The sequence below is a fragment of the Geotrypetes seraphini genome, chromosome 1 (assembly GCF_902459505.1).
Source record: "Geotrypetes seraphini chromosome 1, aGeoSer1.1, whole genome shotgun sequence".
Lineage (NCBI taxonomy): Eukaryota > Metazoa > Chordata > Amphibia > Gymnophiona > Dermophiidae > Geotrypetes > Geotrypetes seraphini.
Genome location: NC_047084.1, coordinates 104,243,931 through 104,268,591, shown reverse-complemented (window position 1 = coordinate 104,268,591; position 24,661 = coordinate 104,243,931). Strand labels below are relative to the sequence as shown.

Sequence of the window (24,661 nt, the reverse complement as noted above, 5' to 3'; positions counted from 1 at the left end):
TAATTTATAATTTGAAAAAGACAGAATAATGCAACGACCACCTCAACTCCCTGATAAAAAAATGCTTTTGCAGCCTTCACATGCTGAGGAAAGTGAGGTCCTGCTTCCACCAAAAACACTTCGCCGTCCTCGTTCAATCCATCATCCTCTCCAGATTGGATTATTGCAATTCCATTTACCTAAGCTTAACAAAGAAAAGCCTTCACAGACTCCAATTAATCCAGAACACCGCGGCCAAACTTATCTTCTCAAAAAGTAAATTTGACCATGTCTCACCGCTCCTGTCCAAGCTCCACTGGCTTCCCGTTATTTCCAGGGTCCACTTTAAATGTGTCTGCCTAACCTTCAAGATCCTCCACGGTATCCTTCCTCTTCTTATCCCTCTATCCTGGAATTCCTCAAATCCAATCTCCACGCAAAAATTAAAACTATCCTACCCCTCCTTAAAAGGCATCTCCCTTGTTGGTAAACTTGGATCTTCCCTCCCTTTCAGAATCGCTCAGCTCTGGAATAGTCTCCCTTCCCCTCTCCGCAATTTGAGCCCCTTTCTACCATTCCGCAAGCATCTGAAGACCTGGCTCTTCTCCAAAACGTAACCCCGTCCCCTTCGTGGCACTCTCGCACCTAACCTCTCTTCTCTCTTACTTATATAATTCCATTGGAGTTCCGTTCCTTCCCTAACCTTGTAAACCGTGTCGAGCTCCATCTGCGGAGATGATGCGGTATATAAACCCAAGATTCATTATAGTGCAGGCTGCTCCAATTACGTAATATTATAAGAACATAAGAAACGCCTTCACCGGATCAGACCGAGGTCCATCTAGTCCGGTGCTCCGCACACGCGGCGGCCCATTTAGGTACTCCTTTTTGGAGACCCGACTTTACCGTATCCCTCAATATGATATGCAAGAAGGTGTGCATCCAACCTGTGCTTGAATCCCAGTACAGTAGTCTCCGCCACAACCTCCTCCGGGAGTGCATTCCAAGCACCCACCACTCGCTGTGTGACATTTGTCCTGAACTGTAGTGGATGATGGTAGTCCTCTAAATTTTCTCTCCACTGGAGTTCCTTTCTACCCTAACTCTTGTTAACCGTGTCGAGCTTTACGAATGTAGAGATGATGCGGTATACAAACCTAAGGTTTAGATTAGATTAGATCAAAACCGAGAAGACTGGAGACAGATGTTGCTGAATTAAACTTTTATTCCAAAAAGCGGGACAATAAATTGTGTCCGCAACTTGGAAAAGGGGACCCAACACGGTCCGTGTTTCAACCTGTCTTCCTCATTGGTCCAAATGCGGTCTCGACAATATTAAAATTAGTCAACGTCTGAAGCGTTGGAGATAAAGTCCTCTGCCTTTGCCGCTGAAGGCAGAAAAGTTTCGTCCAGCAACATCTGTCTCCACAGGGTTCTTGGCTTTAGTTTGCAATCGAGCTTTTACTGTGGAGACTAGGGGTAGATAAAGATCGACATGGCCCATTGGGTCTCTTCGGCGAGGTCGTTAGGGCCTGTTGTGTAGTGCAAGTTACTTTCCCTTATGCTTTTGTATTTGGGGTTGTAGTTGCCGTGCAGTGCAGGTTATCTTTCCCAAGATTTTTTTTTAGAAGGGCCAAAGTCCTTTTAGGGCTGTTTGAAGCTGAGGGGCTCTGGGCTCTGTGGAAATCCATGAGCAACGTGCAGTTGATGTCTTGACGAGGTGGCTCTGCAGACGACTACAGGAGCCTGACGTTATCTAGAAGTCTACATAGTATATCTCGCATGCATCCTCTATGTCGGTGTTTTTCAACCTTTTTTACACCTATGGGCCGGCAGAAATAAAAGAATTATTCTGTGGACCAGCATCGGTCCGTGAACCAGCGGTTGAAGAACACTGGGCTAAGTCATGGGCCAGACCCCGACCATCTCTACCCAATCTCCACCCCAGACTCCGCCCCTTAATAGTACTAATTGCACCTTGCACGTCCTGTGCCTCATCTGGAAGCCTTCCCTCTGACGTTGCCACGTCAGATAGAAGGCTTCCGGTTCAGGCGCAGGATGCCCGTAGGAGCCACTGCCCGTGGCTTTGTGCACTGAATCAGTTAGGAAGAGGGAGCTGGCTCGAAGATAACGCCGCATCGATTGCACCGTGGACCGGCGGTTGAAGAACACTATTTTGGGCCTGATGCACGTGCTGGCCCTGTGGACCGGCAGGAAATGTCTGTGGACCGGCACTGGTCCATGGACCGGTGGTTGAAGAACACTGCTCTATGTGACAGCAGAACCTCAGGGAATTCAGTTTCTTGTACGACAGATAGTACAATAACAGTGTTATCAAATTCACAGCAAGTCATGGCCGTTCTACAGATCCATTGCAGGTTACGAATCGGTTGCAGCTTTGTTGCAATTGATGGGACAAGCATAGGCTTTTCTAAACTGCTGTAACTGTATATCAAACTTGTACTGTATTGAACTGCCTTGAACCGCAATTCTATCTCTGTCACCTAAAAGCTATTGTGCCATGGCGCAGGATGATTTCACTAAGGGTGTACTCTAGAACCATGACTTGTGTATATATGCATCTGGGTGCCAGCCAGATTTTAAACAGATGTTACTGACAATCTGATTCAATACGCCTACAAATGAACTCTTCCCTGTGTTTAATAGCCCATTGAATTTAAACTTTATAATGCCTTGGAGGACTGATAATAATATATTGTGTAACTGGACACATTGCCATGTGTTTTTAGCTTATATATAACATGAGGCAGTAAAAGCAAAGGGGGCACTCGATGAAGTTACAGGGAAATAATTTTAAAACCAGGGGTTGTGGTAAGAACGGATAGAGTAGCTGGTTTTAAGAAAGGTTTGGACAAGTTCCTGGAGGAAAAGTCCATAGTCTGCTATTGAGAAAGACATGGGGGAAGCCACTGCTTGCCCTGGATCGGTAGCATGGAATGTTGCTGCTCTTTGGGGTTCCGGAATCTTTTGTTACTCTAGGATTCCAGAATCTTGCTATTCTTTAGGATTCTGATTGGAATGTTACTACTCTTTGGGGTTCCGGAATCTTGCTATTCTTTAGGACTCTGAATGGAATATTGCTACTCTTTGGGGGTTCCGGAATCTTTTGTTACTCTGGGATTCCAGAATCTTGCTATTTTTTTAGGATTCTGAATGGAATGTTGCTACTCTTTGGGGTTCCGGAATCTTTTGTTACTCTGGGATTCCAGAATCTTGCTATTCTTTAGGATTCTGAATGGAATATTGCTACTCTTTGGGGTTCCGGAATCTTGCTATTCTTTAGGATTCTGAATGGAATATTGCTACTCTTTGGGGTTCTGGAATCTTTTGTTACTCTGGGATTCCAGAATCTTGCTATTCTTTAGGATTCTGAACGGAATGTTGCTATTCTTTGGGGTTCCGGAATCTTTTGTTACTCTTTCGGATTCCAGAATCTTACTATTTTTTAGGATTATGAATGGAATGTTGCTACTCCTTGGGTTTTGGCCAGGTACTAGTGATCTGGACTGGCCACCGTGAGAATGGGCTACTGGGCTTGATGGACCATTGGTCTGACCCAGTAAGGCTATTCTTAAGTGACTATATAGTCAGGGTGGCTGTGCATTTGTAGCACGTAAGCAGAGGTTTAATCCTAGTAAGAAGCAGGCGATAAAGATGCTGAGTTTGGAACACCATTCCAGAGACCCTAGTTGGATGAAATCTCTAAAACACAAGGTAAGGGGTGAAGATGACTTAGGAAACAAGAGAAACCTCTGGGGCAACGTATTGATGGTTATTTCACAATCATCTTCTGGTTGTAGCTGAGTGGATTTTATTTATTTGTGCCCATTTAGAGACCATGGTCTAAGATGGAGTACATTAAACATGTACAATAATATTAAGCATGTCAAATAACATAAATAAAATGCAGAAACATTATCTTAGCCCAAATGCTTTCTAAAGCAAATAAGCCTTTAGTAGTCTTCAAAACTCATAAATATCCACAACAGCCCTTCGCTCATATGATAAAACATTCCATAGCCATGGGACATAAAAAAAATATGACGCAGAACAAGCACTTTGCAATTTACCCATTCTTAAAGATGGAATAACAAGTGATTCTGAAGACATGATCTAATTGGGTGACGAGAAATGAACCATTGTAGCGACATAAATAAACAGGCCATTGACAATCCTTGCTTCATCTTAAAAATCATAAACAATATCTTATATTAAATGCAATATTCAACAGGTAATGAATGTAAGTGGATCACAGATAGTGATATACGGCTAAATCTTGAGTGCCTCGTTAAAATCCCTGCTGAAACATTTTGAACAAGTTGCAATGCCCTTATGTGTTAGCAGGTAGACCCACCAAAACCGCATGACAATAATCAAGACAAGGGAAAACAAAGCCTGAAATACTGAATCAGAATCAGACAAATACAGCTAATGAAGCTAGCGTACTCATCTTGAAACACGTGGGATTTCTTAGGGAGAGGATGAGATAGTGAATGGGTAGACTGGATGGGCCATTTGGCCTTTATCTGCCATCATGTGTCTATGTTTCTATAACCATAAAGCTCTATGACCTCACAATGCAGGTGTAAAGAGCCTTAGCCTATAGGAAGAGGAGATGCAAATGTTAAACGCCTTAGCCAATAGGGAGAGGAGGAAATAATGGATGCTGTGGATGGCCATTTGACTTTTATCTGCCATCATGTTTCTATGTTTCTATAACCATAAAGTCTATGACCTCACAATGCAGGTGTAAAGAGCCTTAGCCTATAGGAAGAAGAGATGCAAATGTTAAAAGCCTTAGCCAATAGGGAGAGAAGGAGCTGGTGGATGCTGCGGATGGGCCATTTGGCCTTTATCTGCCATCATGTTTCTATGTTTCTCTAACCATAAAGCTCTATGACCTCACAATGCAGGTGTAAAGAGCCTTAGCCTATAGGAAGAAGAGATGCAAATGTTAAAAGCCTTAGCCAATAGGGAGAGAAGGAGCTGGTGGATGCTGCGGATGGGCCATTTGGCCTTTATCTGCCATCATGTTTCTATGTTTCTCTAACCATAAAGCTCTATGACCTCACAATGCAGGTGTAAAGAGCCTTAGCCTATAGGAAGAAGAGATGCAAATGTTAAAAGTCTTAGCCAATAGGGAGAGAAGGAGCTGGTGGATGCTGCGGATGGGCCATTTGGCCTTTATCTGCCATCATGTTTCTATGTTTCTCTAACCATAAAGCTCTATGACCTCACAATGCAGGTGTAAAGAGCCTTAGCCTATAGGAAGAAGAGATGCAAATGTTAAAAGCCTTAGCCAATAGGGAGAGAAGGAGCTGGTGGATGCTGCGGATGGGCCATTTGGCCTTTATCTGCCATCATGTTTCTATGTTTCTCTAACCATAAAGCTCTATGACCTCACAATGCAGGTGTAAAGAGCCTTAGCCTATAGGAAGAAGAGATGCAAATGTTAAAAGCCTTAGCCAATAGGGAGAGTAGGAGCTGGTGGATGCTGCGGATGGGCCATTTGGCCTTTATCTGCCATCATGTTTCTATGTTTCTCTAACCATAAAGCTCTATGACCTCACAATGCAGGTGTAAAGAGCCTTAGCCTATAGGAAGAAGAGATGCAAATGTTAAAAGCCTTAGCCAATAGGGAGAGAAGGAGCTGGTGGATGCTGCGGATGGGCCATTTGGCCTTTATCTGCCATCATGTTTCTATGTTTCTCTAACCATAAAGCTCTATGACCTCACAATGCAGGTGTAAAGAGCCTTAGCCTATAGGAAGAAGAGATGCAAATGTTAAAAGCCTTAGCCAATAGGGAGAGTAGGAGCTGGTGGATGCTGCGGATGGGCCATTTGGCCTTTATCTGCCATCATGTTTCTATGTTTCTCTAACCATAAAGCTCTATGACCTCACAATGCAGGTGTAAAGAGCCTTAGCCTATAGGAAGAAGAGATGCAAATGTTAAAAGCCTTAGCCAATAGGGAGAGAAGGAGCTGGTGGATGCTGCGGATGGGCCATTTGGCCTTTATCTGCCATCATGTTTCTATGACTCTTTCACGTTTTCTAACATGAAGCTGTAAACTCAACTGTTGATCCAATATTAAACTTGAGTAGATTACTCCAGTTTTAAGTGTTATAGTCTCATTATCCAACTCCCGGGTTTGAAAAGGCACGAATAACATCTTCTGTGTAAAAACATATTAATTCTGTTTTTTTGCAACTTGTATAAATGGTGATTTAAGAGTCAAGTCAACACCAATTGGAAACAATCAATGACTATTTCAAAAGACATAAAGATCATATCAGCACAAATGTGATATTCAGTTCCAAAACCTTGTATAATCTCACAAAATGGTTGAACATATAAATTAAATGGCAGAGCTAGCTAGATCCCAAGTAATAAAACAGATTTTATGCTGCTTATCCTACAAATAAGCAGTGGATTTCTTCAAGCCATCTCAATAATGACCTATGGACTTCTCTTTTAGGAAATTATTCAAACCTTTTTTTAAACCCCGCTAAGCTAACTGATTTCACCACATTCTCTGGCAACGAATCCCAGAGTTTAATTACACACATGAATAAATATTTTCTCCGGTTTGTTTTAAATCTACTACTTAGTAGCTTCATCGCTTGTTCCCTACTTCTAGTACTTTTGGAAAGAGTGAACAAGCTGAAGAGCCCTAGCCACTTTAGTCTTTCCTCATAGGGAAGTCATTCCATCCCTGTTACCATTTTTGTCACCCTTCTCTGTTCATTTTCTAATTCCGCTATATCTTTTTTTGAGATTATGCAGACCAGAACTGCACACATTATTCAAAATGCGGCCACACCATAGAGCGATACATTTTCATTTTTGCTTTCCTAACATTCAATTTGCTTTCTTAGAAGCCGCCGCACATTGAGCTGAGGGTTTCAACGTATTCTCAACGATGACACCTAGATCCTTTTCCAGGGCAGTGACTCCTAACACAGAACCCAGCATCATATAGCTATAGTTCGGGTTCCTCTCTCCCACATGCATCACTTTGCAATTGCTGACAATAAACGTCGTCTGCCATTTTGACGCCCAGTCTTCCAGTCTCACAAGGTCCTCTTGCAATTTTTCACAATCCTCTTGTGATTTAACTTTGAACAACTTTGTGTCATCAGCAAATTTAACTATTTCACTAGTTATTCCCATCTCTGAATCATTGATAAATATGTTAAAAAGCAGTGATCACAGCACAGACCTCTGGGGAACCCCACTATTTAACCAAAAAATATGCCTCTCAAAATGTGTTTACTTCTGTGTTATTTTTCTTATCTGTTATCCACGCTTGTGAAGGAATTATTGATTTGCAGTTTGAACTATGAATATCTGAGTTAACGTATGCACGGAGGACAATAAAATCCGGAGGGTTTTCACCCTGTGATATAGTTTCCCTTTCTAGCCCTGCCTACAAGATAAGTTCTGGTGGCGAGCGGGGATCCGAGGCTTTTCCTCCTTTTGAAAGTGTTCAGCATGCTATTCTTTTCAAGGTGAAACGGAGGCCACGTAGGGGTTGGAGAGCAATGCTGGCGTTTCATCGTGGCGTTTATCGTATAAGTTAAATGCTGTCCTTAATGTTTGCACTATCTTTTTTGCATTTAAATACATTTGAAATGAAAATTCACTTTGCAATTTGCACTTTACATTTAAAGGAATTATTTGGGGCTTTTGACCACTGATTGAGACATGACCTGCTTCATTTGCCAACCTTAAGGTCTCCGAGGTCTTTTTTATCCCCTTATACACAGTCAGCTAAACTAAACTCTATTTGACCATGGGTTCCTTTTGCTAAGGTGCGTTAGGGCCTTATCGCGCCGAATAGCACGTGCTAAATTGCCACGCGCGCTAGACCTTAAAGCCAGCATTGAGCGTGGTTTAGCGTGTGGTAATTTCGTGCGTGCGCTAAAAACGCTAGCACACTTTAGTAAAAGGAGCCCCATGTGTCTCCTTTGCTTCTAGACCTTCACTGGCTTCCGGCCCATCTCATGCGTGTTTTACTTTTAAAATTCTATAGGGTAGCTTCATCCCTCTTGTCCCTCTATTATGGAACGCTTATAGATTCTCCTATGCAAGAGGCACCCAACAATTCAAACTCTCCCTTCCTTCAGTGAAGGGAATCAAGAATTTCAGTCAATCCCTGGTCTTCAAATGATCTCAACTATGGGAACGAACTTCCTCTTATCTTAAGGCAGGGATGTCAAAGTCCCTCCTCGAGGGCCGCAATCCAGGCGGGGGTTTCAGGATTTCCTCAATGAATATGCATGAGATCTATTAGCATACAATGAGAGCAGTACATGCAAATAGATCTCATGCACATTCATTGGGGAAATCCTGAAAACCTGACTGGATTGCGGCCCTCGAGGAGGGACTTTGACACCCCTGTCTTAAGGGGTCCTAGTCCTTTTCCACTTTTTCGCAAATCCTTAAAAACCTTTTTATTTGCATAACACTTTGGAAATCAGTCACATTAATATTTTCAGACTGTTATTTTTCTTCTTTGCATTTTTTTTTTTTTTAGTTTCTGTTAACCGAGTCGAGCTCCATATTGGTTTTAGTTTAGTGGTTTGAATCACTGTATGGGCGTGTTTGTTTGATGCACATTTTGTAATTGAAATCGCCCATTATTATACCGTTGCCCAGTTCGCCAGTTTTCCTAAATGCAAGCTCATTTCAACTGAAAGTGCTGAGTCAAGGAAAAGACTGCTGTATGGATGCTAAAAAAGTACTCTGACTGTTGCAGGAATTGTCAACAGCAGTTCTAGACTTGCATAATGACAGTATTATTGAAATAAAGAGATGGAGGGGCATAATCGAAACGAACGTCTAAGTCTGTTTTCATCTAAGTCGCAAGTCGTCCAAAGTAAAAAACAGCCTAGGACACTTTTTCGAAAAATACGTCCAAAATATTTTTGTTTCGAAAATTGTCTAACTCTACATCCTGCCGATCTGATCGTCCAAGTCGCTAAATGGTCCATCTTTAAACCACATTTTCGTCCAACGTTTCGTCCAAGTCAAAAACGCCTAGAACAAGCCCTGTTGGACGTGGGAGGGGTCTGCAAAGTGATTGACTGAACACCCAGACATGCCACCTAAATAATACGGTACCTTACAGGGCACTGCTGTAAACTTCACAAAAAGGGTGCCATGTCGTCTTCACCTCACTACAGCTCCCTTATAGGTCATGGTGAGCCCCCCAAACCACCTCCAGAATCCCCTAGACCCACTTATCTACCACCCTATTAGCCCTTATGGCTGCAGGAGCCACTTATATGCCAGTATAAAGGGTTTTGGGAGTGTATAGGGGAGTGCACATGTTTAAGTATCAATGCAGTGATTACAGGGGCTTATGGGCATGGGTCGTCCTCTCCATGAGTCCCTAACCCACCCCCAAGACGGCTTAAGCCATCTCTGTGCTGGATGACTAGACTTTCCTATGCCAGGCTGCCAGGTGGTGATGGTCTGGAGGCTGAATTTTAAAGGTGTGATTACGATTTTTATGGGGTTGGGGGGGGGGGGTCGGTGATCACTGGGGTAGTGTGTGGGGGTCTGTTTTATGTGCTTGCAGTGCTTATCTGGTGACTTTAGGTGGGTATTTGTGACTTAGACCATGTTTTACATGGTCTAAATCCCAACGTCTAAGTTCTGTCAATCCTAGGCTGTATACATGCTGTACGACTAAGTCTAAGTTGGCCCATGTCCCGCCTAACTCCCGCCCTCGACACTCCTCCTGAAACGCCCCGTTTAGCTTTGGTCGTTCAGTGGCACTATGAAAGCCTAGGCTGTTTACAAATACGTCCAAAACCCGTTTTTATTATTGGCACTTGGACGTATTCTGACAATGTTCGTCCAAGTGCCGACTTAGGCCGATTTTTGGACATTTTTCTCTTTTGATTATAAGCCCCTAAGGAGTTATTCAATCGGGACTCAAGAGTCAGTAAAGTAGCTGAAAGTGGATTTTTCTAACATTCCTTTTCATAGGTGCATGGCCATGAAAACTGCACAGGGATGTGACCTCTTGGATTATTCTGGCTGAGATCCCCAATGAGATGAGTCTAAGAAGTATCTAGGACATTTCTTTTATTATTTAAGACTCAGTTTTTGGAGAAAAAGAGTCTTTTGGTCTTTTTTTTCTGCAAATCAGATTCGGGCTTAGGTCCTGTTGACAGTTGTCCTGAAGCACCAATGCAAAGAAAGAGGACAGATGCCCCTAGAAGAGGAGAATAGAGAGATACCCTGGGAAGTCTCCCAGTGAGAGGAAGGTTATTAGCTCCTGTCGGGACAGGAGGATCCAAGATCACTGTGAAAGACTGAGACTGGAGGCTTTTGCCCTGGACTTCTTTCTGTCCCTTGATATATAGTGAGGAGTTCAGTAATATGGGACTAGAGCCAAGCTAAAGACTAGGACCTATTGTAAGCCAACTCAACTGGAGGAAGAGATACAGCTCCGATAGCCAAAGAAGAGAGGAGCTCCAAATATGTAACAGTGGGCAAGTGTGTCTGGGATAGTACCTGGAATTTATTTTGGATACTATAACCCATCAACTGATCCAGGCTTGTTCAGTCAAGTGGAGTTTCACTTAATAACCACTGTAGAGTTATTTCCAAGAACTCCTCACTGAGGAACAGATTTCGCTGATTGTAGCGTACATACTTGTGTAGGTAGGGCCTTGGAGATTGTGTCTCCACCCTATCCCCATTCCCTCAAGATCCAAAAAATCATTCTGTAGCTCCACAAATCTGCTTTTTCAATCAGAAGGTTTACTGTTCACTAGCTACACAATCTGTAACCAATTGAATAGACTATATCAACTGTCCATATTCTAGGTTATGAAAGAATAGCATCTGAAAATCCACATTTCAAGTAAAACAAATTATTTTCAGAAGAGCTCTGGGAGTTAGTCCAAGGGAATAAGTCTCACCTGTAGGGACTTGAAGTGTAATTTTCCTGAGGCAACATCTTTTGAGATGTAGGAAAAGAGGGTAAAGCGTATAGCTCTATAAAATCCTCCTATTGCGCAGAAATTGGATGAGAAGAAAGAGAATACTGCAGAGGTAAAGGACTGCCTTTATTATTTGTGAAGATCCTGCTCCTGGGTGTCCCAGATGGAACCCAGCCTGGATTAATGTGTGAATGATCTGAACTGTGCTGAAGAAGCCTGACAAGACAGAAATGTTATGAAATGATTGTCAACGTGGTTGATGCCTCCAGGTTTGAATCAGTCTATAACGGGAACAGACTGTGTTAACTCAATTACTTGTTCAATAATAAGGCTCTTCTTTTGACTTACACTGCACCCTGCCTGTGTCTGTGAGAGCTGCCATATCACTACCATGTAAAATGTTTAAATATTGCCCTCATGTGCATCCTAAGGGTTCTCCAGGGAACAACCAGACTTGCTGTTGATGTATTCAAAGAATGGCCACCAGGATGGTCTCGGGACTCAAAGACCTCCCGTATGAAGAAAGGCTGAATAAATTGCAGCTATACTCACTCGAAGAACGTAGAGAGAGAGGAGACATGATAGAGACGTTTAAATATATCACGGGCCGTATTGAGGTGGAGGATGATATCTTCTTTTTTAAAGGTCCCTCGGCCACAAGAGGACATCCGCTGAAAATCGGGGGTGGGAAATTTCATGGCGACACCAGGAAGTTCTTCTTCATCGAAAGGGTGGTCGATCGTTGGAATGAACTTCCGCTTCAGGCCAGCAGCGTGCCGGATTTTAAAAGGAAATGGGATACACATGTGGGATCTCTAGGGGGGTAAATTCAAGGGGGTAGGGTTCTTGGAGTGGGCAGACTTGATGGGCTGTGGCCCTTTTCTGCCGTCATCTTCTATGTTTCTATTGGTGGAGGCATCTAAAAAGAGCATATGGGAATGGTACTATTTTCAAGTTGGAGAACTCTGACACCCGTTGAATCCCTTCCTTATATATTTTTACTTATGTACGAGGGGGTAATGAAAAATTCTCAGCCCAACCAGCTTCCTAAATTCTAAATGTTATTTTGCCACTATAGCTGAAGAGAGTGTTATGTTATTTTGCAAAGAGCTAATTTGCAGAATTGTAATGCTATGTTTTGACATTCTTTCAGATCATTGATTGAACCATCTCAACAAAAAGTGTGGAATTTTCAAGTGTGGAACTCTGAGCCATTCCTGCAGAAGAAAACTCCAAAGGAAATCCATGAATGTATGATGCAAACACTGAGTGACAATTGCCCATCATACTCCACAGTAAAGAAATGATGTGCGTTAAACTTTGTGTGGAGATTTTAAGACCAAAGAAGCAGCGAGGTTTGGGAGGCCTCAAACCAAGTTTCCAAGTTGTATTAATATTTGATATTCCGCCTATCAAAAAATGTCTAAGCAGCTCACAATAAACGGTGCAAACTCCTGAAATTGAAGACCTTGTCCATGACCTGATTTTGGCAGATCGGTGAATATTGGCTAAAACAATTGCTGAGACACTATAGCTATCCAGGGAATGTGTTGGATGTGTGACCCATGGGCAGCTGGATATGCAGAAGCTGTCAGCCAAGAGGGCACCCAAATGTATAAATGCTGACGAGAAATAACGTTGAGTGGACACTTCCAAGTTGATTTTGCAGCATGTTCAACGAGCTGGTGCCAACTTTATGGAATGACTAATTACTGTTGGTGAAATATAATCCTGAGACAAAACAACAGTCCATGCAATGGCGGCACTCAGGTTCTCCAAGGCCAAGGAAATTCAAGATCCAATAGTCAGCAGGAAAGGTCAGGCCACAGTGTTTTAGGATGAGGAAAGTGTTGTAATGACTGACTGTCTTCCAAGGGGCCAAACAGTTAATTCAGAGTACTACTGTAATTTTCTGTGCCAATTAAAGGAGGCATTGAAAGAAAAAAGGAGAGGGAAGCTGCGGTAAGTTCTCTTTTTGCAAGACGATGCACCTGCTCGCAAGACTGGCAAAACGATGGATGTTTTGACACAGTTGGGATTTCATTGCATAGACCAGGGGTGCCCAAATGGTCGACCGTGATCGACCAGTAGATCCAAAGGCAACGCGAGTCGATTGCGTTGCCTTTGCGATCTTTTTCTCCCTGCTGCTTCCCCAAGCCAGGCCTGGCACGTACAAGCACTGGACTCGCATAACTTCACCTCTGACGTCAATTCTGACGTCGGAGTGGAAGTTCTGGGCCAGCCAATCGCTGCCTGGCTGGCCTGGAACTTCCTCCCTGACGTTAGAATTGACGCTGGAGGTGAAATCTTGTGTGCCCGGCACTTGTAGGCGCCAGGCCTGGCTAGGGGAAGCAGCAGGGAGAAATCACGTTGGTGGCTTGGGGGTGGGGGTAGGGAAAGAATCAGGGAAGTGGAGAAATTGGCACGATGGCTTGGGGAGGGCAGGGGAGAGAGAAAGAAATAAAGAGGGGGCAGGGGAAGAGAGAAAGAAAGAAATATTGGCTTTACAGAAGAAGGAAGTGCAACCAGAGACTCATGAAATCACCAGACAAAAAGGTAGGAAAATGATTTTATTTTCAATTTCGTGATCAAAATGTGTCCGTTTTGAGAATTATCTGGTGTATATTTTGCACTATGGTTCCCTTTTATTAAACCGCAATAGTGGTTTTTAGCGCAGGGAGCCTATGAGCATTGAGAGCAGCACAGGGCATTCAACGCAGCTTCCTGCGCTAAAAAACCGCTATCGTGGTTTAGTAAAAGGGAGCCATAGTGCAAAATATACAGCAGATAATTCTCAAAATGGACACATTTTGATCACTAAATTGAAAATAAAATCATTTTTCCTACCTTTTTGTCTGGTGATTTCATGAGTCTCTGGTTGCACTTCCTTCTTCTGTAAAGCCAACATTTCTTTCTTTCTCTCTCCCCCTGCCCCCTCTTTATTTCTTTCTCTCTCCCCCTGCCCCCTCTTTATTTCTGTCTTTCTTTGTCTATTTTTGTATAGTTGTTACTGAGGTGGCATTGCATATTTTAAAGTCATCTGCCTTGACCTCTGATAAAACCCCCTAATGCAAATGATAATTTTCATTTACTCTGCGTACAGTGTGCGTTGTGTTTTTTTTAAAATTTTATTGTTCATAGATCATTTTCACTTGGTCATTTTAAAAGTAGCTCGCAAGCCAAAAAAGTGTGGGCACCCCTGGCATAGACCATCACCCTGCTCACTAGATCTTGCTCTGTGCATTTTCTGATTGTAAACCTTAAAAAGAATTTGAAAGGGTTCGAGTGATTTGGAGGTGATTGCAGCAGCGGAGCAGCATTTTAGTGACCAGACATCAAAGTATTTTTGGGAAGGGTTATTGAAACTTCAGACACAATGCACCAAGTGTGTTGAACTTTACGGTGACTATGTGGAATAACTTCAAAGTTTCGTGGCTCCACGTCATTCCCTTCTTGGTTGGGCTGAGAACTTTTAACCTTCCCTCCCCCCCTGTAGAGTCGATCCTTGAAGGGAGTGCAGGAAAAGGTAAAAACTAATCATTTTCCATTTCAAGACACATCGCAAGTTCAGCTACATTTTTTTTATGTTCTTTCTTTTTCTCTCCATTACCTTTTTCATTCTAATTTGTCAAACTAGGATTTTTTTTTTTCTAATGTGCACTTAATATTTGTTTTAAAGCTTGGCTGAAAGGTGTTCCTGAAGTCTGAAGTAAAGCTAGTTTTCACGCTCTGCTGTAATGAACAATTATGTGCTCAGAGGGCGAGTTCAAGGAAAGTTTGTCTCTGTAGCTCAACAATATTCTCAAAGGTAAGAGGAAAAGAACAGTGGCCAATCGAAGCCACAAGTCCCTGGCAGAAACCCAAAGATTAGGAACATTCTGGAATCTCAGAATAGCAACATTCCATGCTACCGATCCAGGACAAGCAGTGGCTTCCCTCACGTCTTTCTCAATAGCAGACTATGGACTTTTCCTCCAGGGGTTATTTTAGATCGGTCCTTATCTTTTAAGGCCCGTACAGATTCTCTGGTTAAGAGATGTTTTATTGTCCTCTGGAAACTGCGTACTATTAGAAAATATTTTGATTTTATATCATTTAAAATGCTGGTTCAATCTTCAATCCTTTCAGTTTTGGATTATTGTAATGTTATTTATCTGGGATCGTATAAAAGAACCACTAGCCGACTAAAAATCATACAAAATACAGCTATTCGTTTGATTTTTAATCTGAAAAAACACGATCACATCAGTGTATATTATCAAAAGCTTCACTGGCTACCGTTTGAGGCTAGAGTGTTATTTAAATTTGGATGCATTTGTTTTAAAGTTTTATTTGGCTTAGCGCCGGCTTCCCTTGTTTCTCATTTTAGTTTTTTTTATTTCTAAGAAAAATATTCGTAGACCTGGTTGGTTTTAGCTTCCTTCAGCAAATGCATGTCGTTACAAAAAATGTTTGGATCGGACCTTAGCATTCCAAGCAGGAATTCATGTTTGAATCTTCTTGTTTCTCCATTTCTTACTTACTATCAATTTTGAAAATATCCCATTTATTTAAACAATATGATATACATTATTGATTTTGATATTATCATGTAGATAGAATGTACTTTTAATCTTTTTATCTATACTTATTTTAGTTTATATTGTGTTTTTTTATTCATTAGTTTTAATGCTTGTATTAGTTACTTAGAATTTTATTATGTACTAGTCTTATAGCCCGTTACATTAACGGGTGCTAGAATATATATGTGTGTGTCTGTTTTTATTTTTTTTTCTCTCTCCTTAGTCGCTTTCTGTATTTCTGTCTGTCTTTTTTTTTTTTTTCCCTTGGCTGTCCACTACCACCCCTTGCCTGCTCCCCCTGTCCATTCTCCCTTCCTTTTACCTCCCATCACTGCTCACCTTATCCAGCAGAAGTCCTTCTCCCTTTGTTTTACCTCCCCCTGTCCATCATCACCTCCTTCCTGCTCCCCCTGTCCAGCAGTAGGCCTGTCTTTATTTTTCTGCCCCCCTCCCTGTTCATCTGCACCTCTTCCCCTGTCCATCAACCCCTTTTCTGCCCTCCATTTCCGTGTGTTGCAGCATTTCCCTCCCACCCCACTTTCCTGTGCAGTATTTTCCTTCCCCCCATACATTCCTTCTGAACTCCATGCCCTACTTATGTTAAAATGTTTTCCGGGTTTGGCTGCTGCGGCCTGCAGCCGCCGACAGCCGCGGCGGCCAGCAGTTTCCGCGGCCGACATCCGACTCGGCCCGCCCGGCCGACTTCCGACTTGGGCCGCCGCGCCGCAGGAGAAGCAGTGCCCAACTTAAAACCTGGAAGGGTTGGCTTTTGATGTGAGCGGCACAGTTAATCTGTCCTGATCGTAATGACATAAGGAGCTTGGTCCAAGGAAGAATGTAGCTCTCTGGATGCAAAGTTGCAAGAAAAGTGTTACCTTAAAATGTTTTTCGGGTTTGGCTGCCGCGGTCGACATCCGCCTCGGGGGGGGGGGGGGAGGAAGAGAGAGAGCGGAGAGGCGGCGACCACTGCGTCTTTCAACAGGGAGCAAGACAGACCGTAAGCCGCGCATGCGCAGTTCCTATATGTCGCTACAGCTCACGGAAAACCGGCGCACACATAGGAAGTGCGCATGCGCGGCCTAGCGTTTTATTATATTAGATGATATTATTATATTATATGCTGAGTAACTATTGTGTAAACCGCTATGAACTGGTGGTTAGGCGATATATAAAAATAAAAATTATTATTAAATTATTATTATTAAACCTTTATTTTTTAAAACCAGCTACGTTAACCACTGTTACCGCGTCCTCTGGCAACGCGTTCCAGAACTTAACTATTCTCTGAATGAAAAAAATATTTCCTCCTCTTTGGTTTTAAAAGTATTTCCCTGTAACTTCATTGAGTGTCACCTAGGGGTCCTTTTATCAAGCTGCGGTAGGGGTTTAATGCACGTAATACCGTGCGTTAATCCGCCAGCCTCGCTAGCCACTAATGCCTGCATTGAGCAGGCGTTAGTTTTTTTAGCCGGCCGCAGGGGTTAGCGCGTGATGAAATGTCCGACGTGCTAACCCCACTAGCGTACAGTGTACAGCGGCTTGATAAAAGGACCGCCTAGTCTTTGTCATTTTCGATGGAGTAAAAAATCGATCCACTTGCATCCATTCTGCAGCACTCGGGATTCTGTAGACTTCATTCATATCTCTTCTCAGTCATCTCTTTTCTAACCACTTTTGCTTTCCTCGTATGGAAGGAGTTCCATCATCTCGGCGGCTTTTTGTACTTTTTCCAATTCCACTATATCTTTTTTGAGCTATGGCGATCCAAATCGGTTTTATGGAGGCAGATGCTTGGTCAGTCCTTGTACTGAACACTGTAACCCAGTGCATCATGGTATCTGTAGTCCTGTTTCTTCCTCCAAACATTACAGATATCACAATAGTTCAAGAAAGCGTGTTACATCGACAGGAGGGAACAACAGTGTCTCTTTCCAAAGCTAGGTTTAGTTGTATCTTTGTATTCTTGCGGTTGATTTTCATCCAAGATATTTTTTTAATAAATATAGTGAAATACAATATTTTTCTGACTTGATATCTAATGTTGCAAACCTTTGGGATAAAAACCATCATGTGGTAATGGACATCTTCTTTTAATATAATTTGTAAAAATAATTCTGCATTAAATAACAGTTTCATCGAGCCCCATCACTGCTTCTTCGATTGTGCTGGATTTGCTACCCACAACATGCCCATTAAAATGCTGTTCAATTCCGTGCTCCTACGTACAGCAGGACCTTTCAGATGCAAACCCTCGTGCTGCATCAATTTCACGGTCAATGTGCCGACATTTGAGAAATTTAGGCCGGTGACTGATGTTCTGGAAGGTACAGACGGGACATCTACCACTTCTGCTATTAGCTAAGTAAGGGTAGCTGGAGAATGCATCTCGAGACACTCTCCTTCACCCCCGTTTGTTTGTAAGAAAAGTAGAAATCAGGTGACAGGGCAGCCAACATCTTCACCTCAGTATCCAAAGAGCAAATAGTGAACCCTAGAGTCTCCATATTATAAATAGGGTTTTTAGATCATGAGAGACAGACTGAGCCCATCCTGGGTGTGGACTTATACCTCAGTTTCACTGAACTAAGAAGGCAGGCCAACGGGACTATGCCTTCCAGGGGCAAAACTGAGACCAGCTAAGGTTGTTCTTATGCCCAATTATCATTTCTGTCTTGAAAATCTACTGTAGTGTGGTTGCTGGAAAAGTATTTAGGCCGAGTTTATCAAAAGGCAGAAGACCAGAAAAAGGTTCCCGCTTCAATCAGGATAGGCTGAATGTCTTCTGCGTTTACAGTATTCCCTTGCCCTCCCGCCACTTCATCTAACAGCTTATGGTCCTTGGGACTGTATTTTCACACTGAAATTAAGAGTTTTCTCAGCCTCTCAAGGTGACAAGAGGCTCAACTAATTACCGGTACACTACGAATGCAGTGGATCAGTGGCGTGGTAAGGGTAGGAGGCGCCCAGGGTCTTGGCCTGTCTAAATTAGATAGTAAGCTCCAGCAGGGGAGAACACTTCAAAAGAAGCGGTGCCAACGGCTCACCGAGACCAGCGGCAGTATCGGGAGCCCCTCTCTAGCAGGGCACCTGATCACAGTTACACCCCTCCCCCGATCCAGCAGGGGAGAATACTTTAAATATATATTTTTATTTCTCTTGATACTTATTTTTTATCTCTATTTTTTATTTATTTTACTTATTTATTTTTAATTCTATCTTTAAATTTATTTATTCATTACTTGGTGAAATATTCATTTCTATCTCTATCTCTGTCTTTAGTTAGATTGTGAGCCTTTGAGACAGTTAGGGAATTTCCAAGTACCTATCTTATTTTTTTATTTATTGTATCTTTTAATGCATTCATTTTTGTAAACCGCTTAGAAACCTCACAGTTATTAACAGTATATAAGAATTAAATTAAATTAAAATTAAATTTTGAGGAGGGACCATCTATTGTATGTTAAAAACATACAGCGCTGCATACGCCTTTTCAGCGCTTTAGAAATAATAACTAATAGTAGTAGTAGTGGTGGCACCACGCCCCTGCACTCTCTTCTCCACACCCCCATGCCCTCTGTGTCCTCCATGCCTTCCACACTTGTGCTATCCCTCCTCCCCCCCCCCTCCCGCACATCTAAAGCTTCACCAGTGTGAGTGGTTATGGCAGCGTGCTCCTTGGATTTCCTTCTGATGTCACTTCCTGGCCCTGTGACCCGGAAGTGATTCAGAGGGGAACCAGGCTGGCACGAGCAACAGGCAGAAGTTGTCCGCACTAGCATAGATAATACAGAGGTACAGGGTGGGGGGGGGGGGAGAGGGATGGCGCGAGCGTGGCGGGGCTGAGAAGTGCCAGCGCCCCCACCGGCTCGGCATCCGGGGGCGGTCCACCCCTCCTTTACTATGCCACTGTAGCGGATTATAGCGCTTTCACCAGCAGGAAAGGACAAACTCCTAGTTCACTGAGCATTTTCTGGGCTTTCAGACCATGGATTCTGAACTCTAATGGGGAGGAGTAAAGAAACTCGCTTCAGAAGCATACCGCTGCCATTTTTAATTCAAACTCTATCCCTCCCCTTCCCCCCCAAAATCGACTCTGATTCGTTCTTCATAGCAGCATTGTTTGCATGAAAATCCAACGCAGGTGGATAACTTCCTGCCACAGAGCGGTGCAAACCTTTTGCCTTGGTGGTAAATTTCCTCAGCATATCTTGAAACAGGTTGGGCCATTTTAAACAGACCCCCCTCCCCTCTATTGGTTTCACCAATTAATTTATGACTTGTGGGCTTTTTAATGCAAAATCGGTGGATTTATTCAGGAAAAAACAAACCAAAAAATGCAGATATTTTCACATCTGCTTGTTCCCCCCCCAACAATGCGTTATCTTACCCTAATAATGATCTGTTTCCATCCCATGCTATCCCCCTCTATAGTAGCAGCAGTAACTTAGCATGAAAAGAAAGATAAGGGGGGAAAATATATGGGGGAAAATAAAATAAACATTAATAAAAGAGCTTAAAAAAAGGAAGGGTGGGTAAAAAAAGCAGTTTGGTAGGAGAAGTGCTCGGAGAAAGCCCTTTCCCGGATGAAGCTAATTGTTTTGATATCTTTTACCCACCAAAGCATTTACTTTGGTTTGTCGCCCGATCCACAAACACTTTCGAGGAGATGACATTACCGAAAGGCAGGAACATCTGCATGAGCTCGGCGTCCCCAAATTCCTGGGGCAGATGGTAGATAAACAGGTTACAGCCCTCGGGTCCTGCAGTGGTGAGGAGGCAGAGAAAAGAGGGTCAGTCGGGGAGAAAGCGACAATCGAATGCCTCGCACCAACCGTACAACTACTTGAGAGCCTTCTTTCTCGGCTCAGGCCTTATGCCAGGGATGTCAAAGTCCCTCCTCGAGAGCCGCAATCCGGTCGGGTGTTCAGGATTTCCCCAATGAATATGCACAAGATCTATTTGCATGCACTGCTTTCATTGGATGCTAATAGATTTCATGCATATTCATTGGAGAAATCCTGAAAACCCGACCCGATTGCAGCCCTCGAGGAGGGACTTTGACACCCCTGCCTTCCACCCACCCCATTTATTTACATTTTCTTAGTAGCGAGTTTCATGCGCAGCCAGTGGCGTAGCGAGGGTGAGAGGCGCCCCTCCCCTCCGCCTCCTTCCCCCCCTGCCACGCATGACCCCTCTTCCCTCATACCTCCAGTTGTACAACACCGTGAGTAACGGCTTCAACATGCTCCTCACAACCCCAGCGGCTTTCCCTCCGACCTCACTTCTTAGGCGCAGCACAATGAGGTGACGTCGGCGGGAGAGTGACACGGTCACGAGGAACACGTCGAAGTTGTTGCTCGCGGCAGTGAACCACTGGAGGTACGGGGGATGGGAAGTGGGGGGGGGTGTGCGTGGCAAGGGGAGGAGTGGGAAGAGACGGAGGGGGCGGGGAGGAGGTGGGGTGCCAGTGCCCCCCCAACATGGCACCTGGGGAGGATTGCCCCCCTCGCCCTCCCCTTACTACGCCACTGGTCACGGCGAGGCACAACAGTTCAAATAATACAATAAGTGGTCGCACTTGCAAATAATATAGGAGGCCAGTGTTCAAATTGACTTAAATGGGCAGGAGAGCCTCCGACCCATTTAAATCACTTCAGTGGCATTTAATCAGACAGTACTGCTGCCTATCAACACTCACCAACCATGTGAGCAGGTCAGGGGTGGAGCCAAGGAGTTATGCAGATTTTATTTATTTCCCATATTTTTAAAATTTACATACCGTCTAAACGTCTATATCTAGACCAGTGTCTCTCAAACTTTTTATTTTTTTAGCTCTGGCGCACTAAACGGAGCAAATGTTTTTCACAGCACTTTATCAACGAAATGATTAAACTGCAAAACCAACATAAAATTAAACTTGAGAGTTATTTATTTAAAGTTCTTTAAGCTATGTATGGGTAATTGTAACAACGATGAAACTAAAAGTAAATAGAAAAGAATTGCCAATTAGTGCGATGGACGTGCTTGTTTTTGAGGGCAAATTAACTCAAAATGCGGCTCGATAGTCGACAAGCAAACACGCATTTCATCATCCACCATCTGCGATCGTTCTTTACTGTTTTATTTAATTTCTGCCAGAGCTGAAAATCCAAGTTTGCAAAGATAAGAAGATCCAAAGCCTTGTTGCTCAAGTTAGGATATCGACTGCGTAAAAAAAATAAAATTGCTTTGCCATTGGTTTTCACGGACAAATCGCGTCACAGAATGATGCTCGTTTCGGCGGTTGTATCCTTACGCACACAGAAGCTCATAACAATGACAGGCCCTTGCATGCATAACGTGTCATCTATTCGACTGTATACTTATGAAGGGAATTTAAAAAAATAAAGCAAAATTCTGGAATCTCTCACGGCCTACCCGGGATCTCTTTGGGGCACACAGTTTGAGAGACACTGCTCTAGACGGTTTCCATATAAAACATACATAGCATAAAATTAACATTACAGAAGGCCGAGTCTTTATGATAGTTTGTGCATGTACAAATGGAAATCTGTTCTTACATGAAAGCAGATACAAATAGCTCCTTTTCCAATAATTTTTTTTTATATTTCAATCTGTCAGCACATAGGTGTAATTGCCCCATCAATGTGTTTCACATTTTAAGGCCTGCATAACTAACCAGGCATGAAGGACCGAATGAAGAGCAGTCCTAAGTTTGCCTTATTAGCTATGCAGGTGCTAGTACTGAATTGGCTGGTATGGTGCATGCCTACATCATAAACTGTCCTGCTCTCCCTCCCTTCCTTCCAACCCTGGTGAGATTTGATCCCCCATCCCTCCCTCCCACTTGAACTTTGCACTGATCCCCCTCCCAACACCCCAGGCACCAGTTCTGATTCCCTTCTTTTTCTCTCATATAGCACCAGCTCTGTTCTCTTCCCATTCCCTACCCCTCCCCGCCCATGAACAAGGACCAGCTCCCTCTCTGCCAAAAAAGGAGGCTCCCAATCACTCCTGCCCCTAGTGGTTACATAGCCCCAGGTACATTAGATAGATTGTGAGCCCACCGGGACAGATAGGGAAAATGCTTGAGTACCTGATTATAAAACCGCTTAGATAACCTTGATAGGCGGTATATAAAAATCCTAATAATAAAACTTGAAACTGCTGCAACCTCTAGAGCAGTGGTCTCAAACTCAAACCCTTTGCAGGGCCACATTTTGGATTTGTACTCGGAGGGCCTCAGAAAAAAATAGTTAATGTCTTATTAAAGAAATGACAATTTTGCATGAGATAAAACTCTTTATAGTTTATAAATCTTTTCCTTTTGGCTAAGTCTTAATAATAATATTGTAATTTATAGCTAAAGAGACATATGATCAAGAAACTGTTTTATTTTACTTTTGTGATTATGATAAAACATATCGAGGGCCTCAAAATAGTACCTGGCGGACTGTGAGTTTGAGACCACTGAGTTAAGGGGAACAGTTAATCTTCTGGCGTGGTTGGAGGGCAGAGGGGAGAACAGGACAATCAAGCCATTGTGACATCACTGATGAGGCTGGCTCTTATTGGTGGAATGAGGCATTATGACATCACAATCTGAGCTCTGCTTCCCAAAGACAAACAGGATGTCATGGTTACAGTTAAGCCAGTGGTGTCCAACTCAAACCCTTTGCAGGGCCACATTTTGGATTTGTAGGTACTCGGAGGGCCGCAGAAAAAACAGTTAATGTCTTATTAAAGAAATGACAATTTTGCAGGAGGTAAAACTCTTTATAGTTTATAAATCTTTTCCTTTTGGCTAAGTCTTAATAATAATGTTGTCATTTATAGCTAAAGAGACATATGATCAAGAAACTGTTTTATTTTACTTTTCTGATTATGATAAACATACCGGGGGCCTCAAAATAGTACCTGGTGGGCTGCATGTGGACCCCGGGCCGCGAGTTTGAGACCACTGCTCTAGAGGGTATCTCACGGTACTACCACTGGTACTACAAACTTCCCACTAGAGGCAGGAGTGAGGGCGTTTACTCCTGCCCATTACACCAGGAACTAAGGTAGACCCAAGGGTATGGCTGCTCTAATTTGGGGGTGGGGAGGGGGTCAGAGCTGGTGTTGGGTGAGAGGGATCTGAGCTGATGTGAGGTAGGAGGGGTTGGGAGGGAGGACATATTGGGGCCTAAGTCACTGACCACTGCTGGCTGAATATCGCCCGTATGCTGTTATTATATAGACATATACTGAAAACAATCAACAAAATACAGCTACGGTAACTAAAAGAAATCTTGCATAATGCTATTAAGAAAAATCACAAAATAAAATAAATTGATTCAATTTGATTTATTTACTTTATACACTGCTTATGTTTGTGGCAGATGAGGTTCAACGTGGATAAGTGTAAAGTGATGCATGTCGGTAACAAAAATCTCATGCATGAATACATGATGTCTGGGGCGGTACTTGGAGATACCTCCCAGGAAAGAGACTAAGGAGTCTTGATTGACAAGTTGATGAAGCCGTCTGCGGTGGCGGCGAAAAGGGCAAACAGAATGCTAGGAATGATAAGGAAGGGGATCACAAACAGATCGGAGAAGGTTATCATGCCGCTGTACCGGGCCATGGTGCGCCCTCACCTGGAGTACTGCGTCCAGCACTGGTCGCAGTACATGAAAAAGGACACGGTACTACTCGAAAGGGTCCAGAGAAGAGCGACTAAAATGGTTAAGGGGCTGGAGGAGTTGCCGTACAGCGAGAGATTAGAAAAACTGGGCCTCTTCTCTCTCGAAAAGAGGAGATTGAGAGGGGACATGATCGAAACATTCAAGATACTGAAGGGAATAGACTTAGTAGATAAAGACAGGTTGTTCACCCTCTCCAAGGTAGGGAGAATGAGAGGGCACTCTCTAAAATTGAAAGGGGATAGATTCTGTACGAACATAAGGAAGTTCTTCTTCACCCAGAAAGTGGTAGAAAACTGGAACGTTCTCACGGGTCGTAGGGGAAACACCCTCCAGGGATTCAAGACAAAGTTGGACAAGTTCATGCTAAACTGAAGAGACGGGACTCATTTGTAGCACTGGTCTTTGACCTAGAGGCCGCCGTGTGAGTGGACTGCTGGGCATGATGGATCAGT

At 43.3% G+C, this 24,661-nt stretch overlaps 1 protein-coding gene across 4 annotated transcripts in view; it reads right to left on the bottom strand.

The window, feature by feature from the left end:
* CELF4 (CUGBP Elav-like family member 4) overlaps nucleotides 1-24,661 on the bottom strand; it is a 2,081,001-nt gene that overhangs the window by 87,463 nt on the left and 1,968,877 nt on the right. For 3 of the 4 annotated variants that reach the window (XM_033935325.1, XM_033935326.1, XM_033935327.1), the window contains one exon: nucleotides 20,139-20,282. In XM_033935325.1, the coding sequence (XP_033791216.1) occupies nucleotides 20,139-20,282 (144 nt within the window). The remainder of the gene's footprint in view (nucleotides 1-20,138; nucleotides 20,283-24,661) is intronic. The other variant, XM_033935324.1, reaches the window with a different exon arrangement.